Source organism: Colletes gigas, unplaced genomic scaffold, assembly GCF_013123115.1.
Source record: "Colletes gigas isolate AHSC1104 unplaced genomic scaffold, ASM1312311v1 Colletes_gigas_Sc00012, whole genome shotgun sequence".
NCBI lineage: Eukaryota > Metazoa > Arthropoda > Insecta > Hymenoptera > Colletidae > Colletes > Colletes gigas.
The window spans coordinates 3,405,939-3,420,129 of NW_025106641.1; the positions used below are offsets into that span (position 1 = coordinate 3,405,939).

At 42.4% G+C, this 14,191-nt stretch overlaps 2 protein-coding genes across 2 annotated transcripts; one reads left to right on the plus strand and one right to left on the minus strand.

Moving 5' to 3' along the window:
* Positions 1-29: 29 nt before the first annotated feature.
* On the minus strand, positions 30-3,202 carry LOC122398693 (lymphocyte-specific helicase-like). The gene is made up of 7 exons (XM_043398794.1): positions 3,021-3,202; positions 2,346-2,707; positions 1,701-2,284; positions 1,009-1,616; positions 533-927; positions 206-464; positions 30-142 (listed from the first exon to the last, which is right to left on the minus strand). Exons 1-7 carry the CDS (start codon positions 3,082-3,084, stop codon positions 72-74), a joined length of 2,343 nt encoding a protein of 780 aa, XP_043254729.1. The 5' UTR covers positions 3,085-3,202; the 3' UTR covers positions 30-71.
* A 7,445-nt stretch (positions 3,203-10,647) lies between these two features.
* On the plus strand, positions 10,648-12,492 carry LOC122398839 (G-protein coupled receptor 143-like). The gene is made up of 6 exons (XM_043399073.1): positions 10,648-11,194; positions 11,261-11,372; positions 11,437-11,531; positions 11,611-11,789; positions 11,864-12,191; positions 12,260-12,492. The coding sequence occupies exons 1-6, from the start codon at positions 11,045-11,047 to the stop codon at positions 12,482-12,484; spliced, it is 1,089 nt and encodes a 362-aa protein (XP_043255008.1). The 5' UTR covers positions 10,648-11,044; the 3' UTR covers positions 12,485-12,492.
* Positions 12,493-14,191: the final 1,699 nt, after the last annotated feature.

The following is a 14,191-nucleotide window of genomic DNA, read 5'->3' on the forward strand; positions in this document are numbered from 1 at the left end:
CGAAGAATACACAAAATACTAAACAAAATAAAATGTAGCCCTTATATTCTTTTCAAGGGAATGTAAGATATTTAAGATTTCTTATGTTCTTCGTACAAGTCGCTTCTATCTAGCAATTTGTTGAGTTCCTCGTTCGTGAAAACTATAAATTAGAAATGATCATCAGTATCGTATGTAAGACCATTTACGTCTAAATTATATTCACCTTCATTTTCAGCTTTAACTACTTCACATTCTCTTGATTCCAACAATCTCTTTAATTCCAGTAACGATTCTTTATTATGCATATTGATAGGATCGTTCTTTTTAGAGATTACAACTTTTTCTAAAAAGCGTTTCTTTTCACCGCGACTAATAATTGTTTCGTCGATCGTCCCTTTCGTGCAGAATTTATATACAACCACAGGACGGTTCTGTCCTATTCTGTGACAACGAGCCATGGCTTGTATATCTACTTGTGGATTCTGTAAATATACTTACTTTTTATTATCGAGTAATAATTATAAAACCGTAATTATAGAAAGAACGTTACCCAATCGGAGTCATATATAATAACAGTATCCGCTGCAGCGAGATTCAATCCAATGCCTCCCGCTCTTGTAGATATAAGAAACAAAAATAAATCAGGATTTGTATTGAAATCTTGAATACTGTCTTTTCTCTCTGCGAGCGGAGTACTTCCGTCCAATCTGACGTAATTATAATCCCGCAACGACAGATAATCTTCTATTACATCCAATATCATTGTCATGGTAGAAAATAACAAAACTTTGTGTCCCCGTTCTTTAAGTTTTGCAAGCATCGCGTCCAACACTAAAAGTTTCCCAGACGACGCAATCAACTCGTTATCCACTTTTGGCAGACCAGACGCGTCCAACGGGCAATGAACTAAATACGGGTGATTTACAATTTTCTTGTACATTATTACTGTAATAGAAAAAACAACAAGAATATCAATGTAATAACGAAATATCGTAAAAATTAATATTCTCAATAACAATAACTTACTTTTACTGATAGGTGTAACGTTGATTATAAAATTTAGATTCCTATCTAGAACATCGGTAAACATTTTTTGCGGAGACGTTTTAGAAACTGCACTCTCGTCGTATTTTTTAAGCAAATTATCTTCAGAGTGGTTTTTACCAAAGTACCCATTAAAATCAATTTTTTTAGTACATTTCCTTTTCGGTCTTTTACCGTCTTCCGTGTCTATAATTAGTTTCTCGTCCATCAAACTCAATTTCTGTATATCCCGATTTAAAACCGCCTTGTACAAATCGTGTTGGAGTTGCGTGAGCGGAGCGTAGACGATCAATTCCTTCTTTGGCGGGACTTCTAAACAGACGTCCGCTTTTTCGCGTCTCAACATAAACGGTTGAAGTATCTCGCGCAATGACGATAACACGTGCTTCTCCTCTTCTTGTTTTAAAAACTTTTTAGTTCCTTCGTCGTACTCGAGCTCTTTCGCGTTGAACCACGATTTAAATACAGCTAAATCGTCAAAAATTTCCGGCAGTAAGAAATTTAAAAGCGACCACAATTCTGACAAATTGTTCTGTAACGGTGTGCCAGTTAATAAAAGCCGATTCATGGATTTGCACGTCTTCAAAATCCTGAATAAAACAATTAAACTAAATTATAGTACGGTACAGTCGAAATCCGGGAGTTTTTTAAATTCTAAATCTTAACAAACGTACGTGACGAGCATACAGTTGGGGTTTTTGATTCTGTGCCCTTCATCGATTACTATATATCGCCAATGCTGAGATCTAATAAACTGTTTCTCGGTTAACGGTACCTCGAAGGTAGTAAGCACGATTGGCAGAGTACTGTAATGATTCGAGACCCTGTGCATTTGTTTAATTTCTTTTACCGCCGAGTATCTTTCTTCCGGTGTACCGTGCAATAAAATGATGGGCAATTTCGGTGCAAATCTTTCGAATTCGATCAACCAATTTGGTACAGTGGAGAGTGGTGCAATTATTAAATAAGGCCCGGCTTGTCTTTTTTCAATCAGATGAGCAAACAAGGCTATCAGTTGTACTGTTTTTCCAAGTCCCATTTCGTCCGCTAGAATACCATTTATACCATTCTCGTAAAGTACTTTCAGCCATTGGAACCCGTCGATCTGATAGTCTCGTAAGATCCCATTGAAATATTTCGGTATTTCTATATCGATGTCATTAGCTTTGCTATTTTGGTTCTCGGAGTCTGTAATTATTTTGTCTTGAACATCTTTGTCGTCCGCTATCATATTTACAGACTTTAGCTTGTCTTGCACCTACAAAATCGATGAGAATTAGAAATGTCACGCTATATAAAAGGTATATCGGTATACTTACGTCTTTCGATATATGACTCTGTTTACTGTAGCTCTTCTTTTCCCCTTTTGCCAGAGGTAAAGGGCTTTTGGTGGAAATCGCTTTTTTTTTATTAATCCTATTAATTTTATTACCATCATCCTCTGAATCGCCACTAATTTTCTTAACAAGGTACGACGCATAAAATTTGCTTCTGTTCAATAAATGCATCAATCGCTTGTATTGCAGTTCTTGCATTTGACGATTATAGTTCTCTTCTTCTAATCGCTTGACTTCGGTCTCGGCTTGTCGTTTTCTCTTTTTCACTTCCTTCACATCTTCTTTCAAGGGCTCGTTATTAATTCTTACATAATCTATAATACTATTTTTTGACTCGCCTCTTTCTACCCAAAGAGAATTAAACAAAAACATGAAAATAAATATTTACCGCGTCCTTGTAAATTATTAGTATAGAAATGTATTTATTTATTTCTGTTCATTTAAAGCACAACGAATTTCGAGTGATTATGAATTTAACATATAACATTTATCTTACTATAATACGAGTGCTACAATTTACTATTCGCTTGAAAGCCGTCTTATTAAATTCAAAAAATTAACCACAAGGGATTAAACAATGTTTATAACCAATACTACAATATAAACACTCCATTGCAGAAAATTTAAAATTGAACGTAAAACAAAAAGGGAACGTACCTTTGATTGAACCCAAACTACTGGTCATATGATTAATATTGACATCTTCATTCTCTTTGTCCATCTTCGACTTAAAACAATTCTATTACACTTGACCAATAAATAATAAATTAAAATAGGAGAACAATGCGTACTTGTACGTTAGCGAAACACGAGGTCTACGTAACAACGCAACCTTCTCCGGTGAACAAATCCCGCCAAATGTGCGCACGTCGACGATCGGGGAACCGTTATTAGTTAAATACATCTACGTATAGAGGGCCCAGTATCAAAGTTACGCGCGCTTTCTGCTAAGGCACGAATAAAGTATAAGTTAGATCCAACATCTCATGGAAATTTGCATTACACGATGTCTCGACTCGCGAATCGAATATTCGATCCATTAATTATTATCAGCTTCCGAAGAATGCAGAAGTACAACATGATAAAACACATTGAAAGTAAAACCATGTGTCTCGCAACAGAAGTTCTCTGTGGCCCACTCGCTGACCAGGGATTTATTAACCCCTTAACCTACAACTACGTGTGAGACACGTAGTCTTCTATTCGGGCCAAAACTGATTACCACGGGCCTGGTTCGTAGTACATCGGTTGGGCCAAATGTAAATACTACGGGTATAGCTCGTGGTACAACGATCGCAGTTTGTAATTTGCCTCGCCACGAACAGCACAGACCAGGCTTGTGATACGCACGTTCGCACTTTGAAATATATTTTCTTAAATATTAGAAAAGTATCCCTACAAGATGTACGCGTTTAGTACAACTTAGGACCGATTTGCCGAGCCGTAAAATGGCTCGAAGTCTGCGCGATCTTGTTTACATTTTGGGCCCAAGCTGTTGAAACATAAATCGTAGGTTAAGGGGTTAAAAAGGAGTTCTTGTTACACCGAGCTTTACGTATCTCCGTAAAACAAGATCAAGTGGCGTTAAGTCTAGTGATTACGGTGGCCATAAAATCAGACATGCCAGAAATGCATCGAAGGCACTTTCTCACACTATGCCAAATCAGGCATACGTGAGCTTCTCGTGCAATTTCTCGATTCTCCGAAGCTACGCGAAGAAATTTCGGACCGTCTCGTGGGAGTCGAGAGAGAAAGGCTCACATTTGCCTTCTCGCTCTTGACAAACGAAATCCGACTTCTCGTCAATAGGCCTCCTCTGGCCTCTGCTGGCCCCTGCTGACCGCCAGAGGTGCCAGAAAAGCACCGACGGTGCCCTACTCACGCATGCCAGATCACGCGTACGTGAGCTCGTGAAGTTTCGGAGAGTCGCCAAAGGCAAACTGACACATGCCCCCTCTCTCGATTCTCGAGGCTCATTTGCTTTCTCGCACTTGAACAACTAACATTCGACCTCACGTCGACGACATACGATTCCAAGTCTCGACTGCCCAGCCACTGTTGGCCTCTCCTGACCTCCGCTTATATTTCTGACGACGTATAACGATTACTACTGAATTCTGCCTGCCTCCGCCGGCCATTCCTGACCGCTGCTGACCATTCCTCATACTTCTGACAACGTATGACGATTACAACTTGCTATTAGTTGCCCCTGCTGGTCTCTGCTTGCCACTGCTTGCTACTGCTGGCCTCCACTTGCCTCCGCTGACCACTGCTGACCACCACTGATGCTTCCGACAACTTATAACTATTACTACTTGTTACTGCTTGCCCCTGCTGGTCTCTGCTTGCCCCTGCAGACCTCTGCTGCCCCCTGCAGGCCTCTGTTGTCCCCTGCTGACCACTGCCGACCACTGCTGACCACTCCTGGTACTTCGTGCAACGTGTAACGATTACGACTGGCTACTGCTTGCCTCTCCCTGCCTCTGCTGGCCTCTGCTGACCACCGCTTATATTTCTGACAACGCACAACGATTACCAATGACTTCTGCCAACCTTCGCTGGACTCTGCTGACCGCTGCTGACCTTTCCTGGTGTTTCTGACAACGTATAACGATTACGACTGGCTACTGCTTGCCACTGCTGGACTCTGCTGTTCACGGCTAGCCTCCGCTGGCCTCTGCTGACCACCCCTGATGCTTCTGACAACGTATAACTATTACTACGTGCCCCTGCTGGTCTCTACAAGCCTCTACATGCCTCCACATGCATCTACTGGTCCCTGCTGACCCCGGCTGACCACTGCTGACCACCCCTGACCACCCCTGATGCTTCTGACAACGTATAACTATTACTACTTGCTCCTGCTGGTCTCTACAAGCCTCTACATGCCTCTACATCCCTCTACATGCCTCCACATGCATCTACTGGCCCCTGCTGACCCCGGCTGACCACTGCTGACCACCCCTGACCACCCCTGATGCTTCTGACAACGTATAACTATTACTACTTGCTCCTGCTGGTCTCTACAAGCCTCTACATGCCTCTACATCCCTCTACATGCCTCCACATGCATCTACTGGCCCCCGCTGACCCCGGCTGACCACTGCTGACCACCCCTGACCACCCCTGATGCTTCTGACAACGTACAACTATTACTACTTGCTCCTGCTGGTCTCTACGAGCCTCTACATGCCTCTACATCCCTCTACATGCATCTACTGGCCCCTGCTGACTCCGGCTGACCACTGCTGACCACCCCTGACCACCCCTGATGCTTCTGACAACGTATAACTATTACTACTTGCTCCTGCTGGTCTCTACAAGCCTCTGCATGCCTCTACATCCCTCTACATGCCTCCACATGCATCTACTGGCCCCTGCTGACCCCGGCTGACCACTGCTGACCACCCCTGACCACCCCTGATGCTTCTGACAACGTACAACTATTACTACTTGCTCCTGCTGGTCTCTACAAGCCTCTACATGCCTCTACATCCCTCTACATGCCTCCACATGCATCTACTGGCCCCTGCTGACCCCGGCTGACCACTGCTGACCACCCCTGACCACCCCTGATGCTTCTGACAACGTATAACTATTACTACTTGCTCCTGCTGGTCTCTACAAGCCTCTACATGCCTCTACATCCCTCTACATGCCTCCACATGCATCTACTGGCCCCCGCTGACCCCGGCTGACCACTGCTGACCACCCCTGACCACCCCTGATGCTTCTGACAACGTACAACTATTACTACTTGCTCCTGCTGGTCTCTACAAGCCTCTACATGCCTCTACATCCCTCTACATGCCTCCACATGCATCTACTGGCCCCTGCTGACCCCGGCTGACCACTGCTGACCACCCCTGACCACCCCTGATGCTTCTGACAACGTACAACTATTACTACTTGCTCCTGCTGGTCTCTACGAGCCTCTACATGCCTCTACATCCCTCTACATGCCTCCACATGCATCTACTGGCCCCTGCTGACTCCGGCTGACCACTGCTGACCACCCCTGACCACCCCTGATGCTTCTGACAACGTATAACTATTACTACTTGCTCCTGCTGGTCTCTACAAGCCTCTACATGCCTCTACATCCCTCCACATGCCTCCACATGCATCTACTGGCTCCTGCTGACCCTGGCTGACCACTGCTGACCACCCCTGACCACCCCTGACCACCCCTGATACTTCTGATATGATGTATATGTATTAAACCTTGTATAATGTAAATCTATGGCAATAAATGATATAATTTAACAGAATTCTATGTGTTCTCTTCATTTTTACCTTTCCTTTCCTCTCCAAATCATTGCCTTAGTTTTAAGAGACCGTTTTTCAAGTTAGAATTGGATTTCCGAAGTGTCCAGCTCTCGTACTTGCCGCCGAAATCAAAAATTAACTTTTCAAAAAGTCCTGAAACAATTGGAATGTCCTGAAACAATTGGAAAGGCCTGAAACAGCTGGAAAGCCCTGAAATAGTTGGAAAGCCCTGAAACAGCTGGAAACCCTGAAACGACTTTTAATTTTGGAAATCCCGAAAAATCGGAAAGTCCTGAAACAGCTAGAAAGTCCTGAAACAGCTGGAAACCCTGAAACGACTTTTAATTTTGGAACACCGAAAAATTGAAAAGTCCTGAAACAATTGGAAAGTTCTGAAACAGCTGGAAACCCTGAAACGACTTTTAATTTTGGAAATCCGAAAAATTGAAAAGTCCTGAAACAATTGGAAAGTCCTGAAACAGCTGGAAAGGCCTGAAACAGCTGGAAAGCCCTGAAACAGCTGGGAAGTCTTGGAATTTCTTGAAAATTTCTTGGAAACGCCGAAAATTCTTGGAAACTCTGAATTTTTAGCAAAGTTCTGATTTTCAGGACTTCCGAGGTGTTTTAGGACTTCCTAGTGGGTTCAGGGAAGCCAAGGAGTTTCAGGGAGTCTTATAAGTAAGAGGAAAGGAAAGAAATGTAAAAGATGATGAGAACACATAGTATTCTTTGTAATTATATCATTTATTGCCATAGAATACATTATACAATGTTTTAATACATATATATCATGGCAGAAGTTGTTAACAAGGGACAGCAGTGGTCAGCAGTGGTCAGCGGGGGTCAGCGGGGGTCATAAGGGGTCAGCAGGGGACAGCAGAGGCTTGCAGAGGCAAGCAGAGACCAGCAGGGGCAAGGAGTAACATGTAGTAATCGTCACACGTTGTCGGAAGCATCGGTGGTGGTCAGCAGTGGTCAGCAGAGACCAGCGGAGGCCAGCGGAGGCCAGCAGTGGCAAGGAGTGGCAAGCAGAGACCAGCAGGGGCAAGCAGTGACATGTAGTAATCGTCACACGTTGTCGGAAGCATCGGTGGTGGTCAGCAGTGGTCAGCAGAGACCAGCGGAGGCCAGCGGAGGCCAGCAGTGGCAAGGAGTGGCAAGCAGAGACCAGCAGGGGCAAGGAGTAACATGTAGTAATCGTCACACGTTGTCGGAAGCATCGGTGGTGGTCAGCAGTGGTCAGCAGAGACCAGCGGAGGCCAGCGGAGGCCAGCAGTGGCAAGGAGTGGCAAGCAGAGACCAGCAGGGGCAAGGAGTGACATGTAGTAATCGTCACACGTTGTCGGAAGCATCGGTGGTGGTCAGCAGTGGTCAGCAGAGACCAGCGGAGGCCAGTGGAGGCCAGCAGTGGCAAGGAGTGGCAAGCAGAGACCAGCAGGGGCAAGCAGTGACATGTAGTAATCGTCACACGTTGTCGGAAGCATCGGTGGTGGTCAGCAGTGGTCAACAGAGACCAGCGGAGGCCAGCAGTGGCCAGCAGTGGCAAGGAGTGGCAAGCAGAGACCAGCAGGGGCAAGGAGTAACATGTAGTAATCGTCACACGTTGTCGGAAGCATCGGTGGTGGTCAGCAGTGGTCAACAGAGACCAGCGGAGGCCAGCAGTGGCAAGGAGTGGCAAGCAGAGACCAGCAGGGGCAAGGAGTGACATGTAGTAATCGTCACACGTTGTCGGAAGCATCGGTGGTGGTCAGCAGTGGTCAGCAGAGACCAGCGGAGGCCAGTGGAGGCCAGCAGTGGCAAGGAGTGGCAAGCAGAGACTATCAGGGGCAAGCAGGAACAAGTTATAATCGTTATACGTTGTCAGAAGTATCAGGAGTGGTCAGCAGCGACCAGCAGAGGCCAGCGGAGGCAGGCAAAGGGCAGTAGTATTCGTTATACGTTGTCAGAAATATAAGCGGTGGTCAGCAGAAGCCAGCAGAGGCCAGTAGAGGCTGGCAGAGGCTGGCAGTAGCTCGTAGTAATCGTTATATGTTGTTGGAAGCATCAGCAGTGGTCAGCAGAGGCCAGCGGAGGCCAACGAAAGCCAGCAGAGTCTTGCGTAGACCAGCAATGGCAAGCAGTGGCCAGCAGAGGCAAGCAGGAACAAGTTATAATCGTTATACGTTGTTGGAAGCATCAGCAGAGGCCAGCGGAGGCCAACGAAGGCCAGCAGAGTCTTCCGTAGACCAGCAATGGCAAGCAGAGGCCAGCAGAGGCAAGCAGGAACAAGTTATAATCGTTATACGTTGTCGGAAGTATCAGCAGTGGTCAGCCGAGGCCAGCAGGGGGCAGCAGAGGTCGGCAGAAGCAGACACAGACCTGCACATGCTGGCAGAGGTCAGCAAAGGCCAGCAGAAGCCAGCAGAGGCTTGGAGAGGCTGGCAGTAACGAGGGGTGATCGTTATACGTTGACAGATATATTACAAGTGACATGTGAAATGATATACATATGTTCGATCATACATAGGAATAATAAAAATAAATTTCTTTCCTTGTCAGTAATCAAACTATGATCAAGGGGTACTAAAACGTGTATTTCCGTAAAACAAATTTCACAAGATTTCGTTTTCATTATGGGAACTTTGCTTCTGTGCGTGTAGATACATAGGTCGGAACGTGGAAATGTATTTTCAAAGTATTAGACAAATTTTCTGTAGGGCGTCAAACAATATTACGAGAAATCAAAAACGAATTTTTGAGGAAAATCGACAGGGGTTAGTTAGGTGCTTAAATTTTGTCGGCGAAATGGAAAAGTTTCTAATCTCTTTGGAAAAATTATTTTCGATCGCGGGGATCAATTGCAATCATTTTTGGTGAATACACATGCCTCCGAAATCCTATGTACTTTCGAGACAAAAATTCTTTACCGTTTTAGAACCCCATAAAAATGGACCGAACAAAATACATTGGACGTAAAGTCTACTCGGATATACCTCGTCCGTGCTTGTACGTTCCAACGTGCAAAAATTTACTATAATGATAATAAAGAGGAAACAAAGGCATGCATGTGAATCCATAAAAGAAACTGATGGATGCAAAGTGATTGAAATAATTGTGATACAAATGAATGTTACTTCCTCCTCTGATCGTCCGTTCTCTTTCGCCACCGGTATTCGAAATCCATCTAGCGTGGACGAAACGAACTATTCGACGACAAACTTAGGCGTTTTCCAAATCATGCTTTATGTATTATGCTTGATGTGCGTGATACCGTGCTCTTACCAAAGAAACGTAGAGACTAGGAATATGTGATGCAGTGTCAAGGACGGATTACCGGTGTCTTCAGGAATAATTAGACAGCGTTTATTAATTAGAGTAACGTACATATAGTCTCAAATTAATGTGTATTATGCTTGACGCGATGTGAAACAATGTACTTGTCGAAAGAAGCATGAAAACTACAAACATGTCTTTCTCTGTAAGCCTAAGATCTCTATTCGTTTAATAAATACAATGCAATATATTCCCCCGATGTCTAATTATTTGAACCCACAAAACAGCTAAGGGATCTTAGTGACTCTTTCTAGCAACAAGTTATTAAAATAGGGATAACAAACATTCTGGGTGTACAATTTTATTTTAGTTCTGGGGAGGACGTATATATATATTTAGATATACAGTGAATTACATAGTTATTATAATATTAATAAGGTGTAGACACTGTGCGCCTACGTAGGAAAGTAAAAATGCCTGGGCAGTCGAGAATCTCGACTCGAGATTCCAAATCGTATGCTTGTTGATGGGAGGTCGAATTTCAGTTGTCAAGAGCGAGAAGAAAAATGTAAGCCTTTCTCTCTCGACTCCCACGAGGCGGTCCGAAATTACTTCGGGTAGCTTCGGAGCACACGATACTGAATCTGGCATCTCTTCATAAAATTGAACCTCATTGTCAATGAAACATGCAACTACCATCGTAAGTTCTTTACAGCAATCAAACAAGTTTGAATAAAATTGTCAACCCCACGGATGACATCTGTATTGGACCGACTCTAAATGGAATCCGATTACAGCATTACCAGCGATAGGAATTAAAACGAAATACGCATAATGAGATTTACATGAAGCTATGTTACCACTCGAAGATATACGCGCGAATACTGATCAAAGCGATAGGCATGGCGTCGAGACGGATCCGGCGATCGGGAGCCTAGTACGGCTTCGTTTTAAGATAAAAGAAATGAACGGATCTTGATTGATTCCGCGAGGAAATCGTTTGGAAACGACATTCGATCAACAAGAGACTCGTTAGCCCCGGTTTGCATGACCGAATTCGATACACGTGACAACGTACGAAGTAAGCAATATCTTATCGCCGATAGTTTTTTCTTATCGTCCCTTCGATCGATGTTCGAGAAATCAAAACCAAATATAATATGGCCGATCCGACGATACAAACGTTTTGTTGTCATCACTCGAACAGTACGGACATGGCGATTGTGATTATGCAGGAGTTCAATACAAATGCATACAACACAGTGTGCATGCTCTCCTCAGCTATAGGTATGCTAGGTGCAATTTATCAGGTAAGTAAAATCTCATTATATCGAGCTACGCTGCAACAACAACAAACACAAGGAATTCTGTTTCAGATACTGCCAAGAGAAGCGTCTAGTCTACCTCACAGGTGGCAAAGCTTTTCCTCGTCCAGAGGGAGGGAGATTATAATATGGCTCGCAACAGCCGACCTCTTAGCTTCCTTAGGTGATTCTTCCTCAACCACTTTGTACATTCAAAGCAGTTTATCTGTAATTTCTATATGTTTTAGGTGTATTTATGAGATCTGCTCTTTGGATGAATTTCAAATCTATAATGCCAATGGAAGATGATACTTCGAGCGTCGTCTTCTGTGCACTTTCATCTGTAAATTAGATTCAAAAATCAGTTGCAATTACTTCATCTATTGTCTGCCATGTTCACAGATTCTTAACGTGTCTTTCAGGCCTGGACACAGTATTTTTATATGGCAACATGGATATGGACTCTGTGCTATGCTATAGACATGAAACTGTTGCTCGGAGATCGACCTGGACACCCTACCTGTTACCATGCTTTTGCGTGGATATGTCCAGCAATTCTGACAACATTTGGCTTGGCAATCTTGTACATACCAAACGCAAAGTTAGTATCTTTAATTTGACAATGATATTACCATCGGTTCGAAATTGTACAAATTAAATCTAACTTATTTTCAGCTGCCACAATTTAACGTCTTTGTCCACAGCCATACTGCGCATTCTCCCGAATTATTGCGCTACTTACGTACTATTAACGGCGGTAATGATCATCAATCCAATATTGTATTTCGCGTCGACGCGCGATCTTCAAACTGCCGTCAGTTGCAGTTTGGCGCAAATCACGGGCAGAGAAAGAAAACTGGTACAAACTATAAAAGTGAAATTCGCGTTGACCAACGTTGCGTATTACGTGTGTTGGCTGCCGAATTTAATCAACGGAATACTATTATGGACTCTATGGTTTCAATTACCGATCAAAGCCATTATTACACTGTGGTACATAATGGTATGTAAATCTCACGGTATTATAAATGACAAATTTGATGCGTATATTATTCATAATTTTATTAACAGGCTGTTACGAATCCCCTGCAAGCGTTCTTCAACGCGCTGGTGTACAAAAGATGGGGCAAAGCGGAGAAATTCCGACTCGAATGTTGCCAGAAATTAGGCAGCTTCAATATAAGAAAAATTGCGACAGGTAACACGGGCATACGACTAACCGAATCATCGCCATTGTTAAATCCTAAATACGGATGCCCGCCACATACGAGTATAAATGGATCTTCTTCGTTTTGAAGTCTGTGATATGAAACACATTCGTCATATTGATGCTACCGTTACGAATTTATCAACGTATGTGCCTTTCACTGCCTTGTACAATTTTTTAACGTAAGGTACGTTTATTGTAATATGCTCAATGATTCGTTTCGATATGACGAGAACAACGTTAAAAATTAATATTTATATAGATAGGCATTGGATGTACACCATCGATCATAAGCATTAAATCGATTATCTAAATACTTGCGATCGATAGTCTACACGAATATATATATATAGAGTAATCGATTTTTTAAATATTTTATGAACCGTGGCGCATTAGTTGTTACTAATGTTTGCATCCCGAAACAGATTAATACGCCGTAAAGAGCTTTACGCAAAAAGTATTCGTTGTTCCAACACGAGGTGCTTTTCCCTTTAAGCATGTTAATTGTTATAAATACAAGAGATTTTATTTTGTACATATATAAGAACACATACACAGTACTATTATTTAGTCGATGTAACCTTTTTTCTGTACATCTAATGTTTCTTACGCTGCGATTTTACAATTAATTAATCACAAATGTTCAACACAAAACGGTAAAAATTTACGTCAGTTTATGGAATACAAAATGGAATTGGATGTTTCGTATCGACAATGTGACAATTCTGCGATCGACCTGTATCGCTATGATTATTAAGAGGCAGCTCGAAAAATATTTATATCCCGGTTAATAGTACATGTAGAATCTTCGAACAGATATCTCGATATATTCTGATCAACAAATTACTTTTATTCGTACAAGATTCCCTCGTAATAAAAAATTTATGTACATCGCTGTTAACAAACAATTCGCATTTTTAACCGACTTTGCGTACATTTTGTAAGGGGCGCGAAGACTATTTCATTTTTCTGGACAGCGAATCTTTCTATGTTAGCACCAAAAGATATATTTAAATACGAAGACTGTACAAATATAATCCATACTTCTTACTTGTTACAAGTTAAACTTGAATGCAAAGTACAAGAAACATGTACAGTGTGTGTAAAACATTTAACGCAAACAGATCAATTAAAATACTGTATAACTTGCTAGTACAAGTTCTTTCGCATTTACGCAAGAAGGAACCAGCGTGCACCATTGAACTTCATCGACTAACGCTTTTAACATTAATATATGGAACTACATGTACACATTATTACCTAAATCGTACTCTCAGCGCACTACGATCATTCGTCTCGTTTTAAAAATAGATTCGATTTTAATAAAATAATCTTTACGTAAAGCTAAATTGTTTTACCTAACAGTACATACGATTTTAATCTAACTATATACGACTGATTGTATATAAAGATTCTTTTACTATATACTTACGAAATGGATATTCGTTCCGTATAGTAAATTACAATAAACACTGCCAAGTGGAACGTACGATGTAAGATTATTGCAGACGATTTGTGCAAAATGAACAGAACGTTATCGCGTAATTTAAATTACGAATATATACGGTTTCGTCGGAAGCTCGATCGTTTCTAATACAGCTAAAGTGCACTTCGTTTTGTTAACGTTCGAAACGCATGTGTACTGCATTCTAATCACGTTCCATTGCGATATGTCGTAAACCCTTTTACTCGTCACACGTAAAATATATATATATATTTCCAAGTCTTATTTTTTGTCTGTTAAGAAACGTTTTCCTCAAAAATTGTTACAGAAGGCAAAGCGTAAAACTTATTGA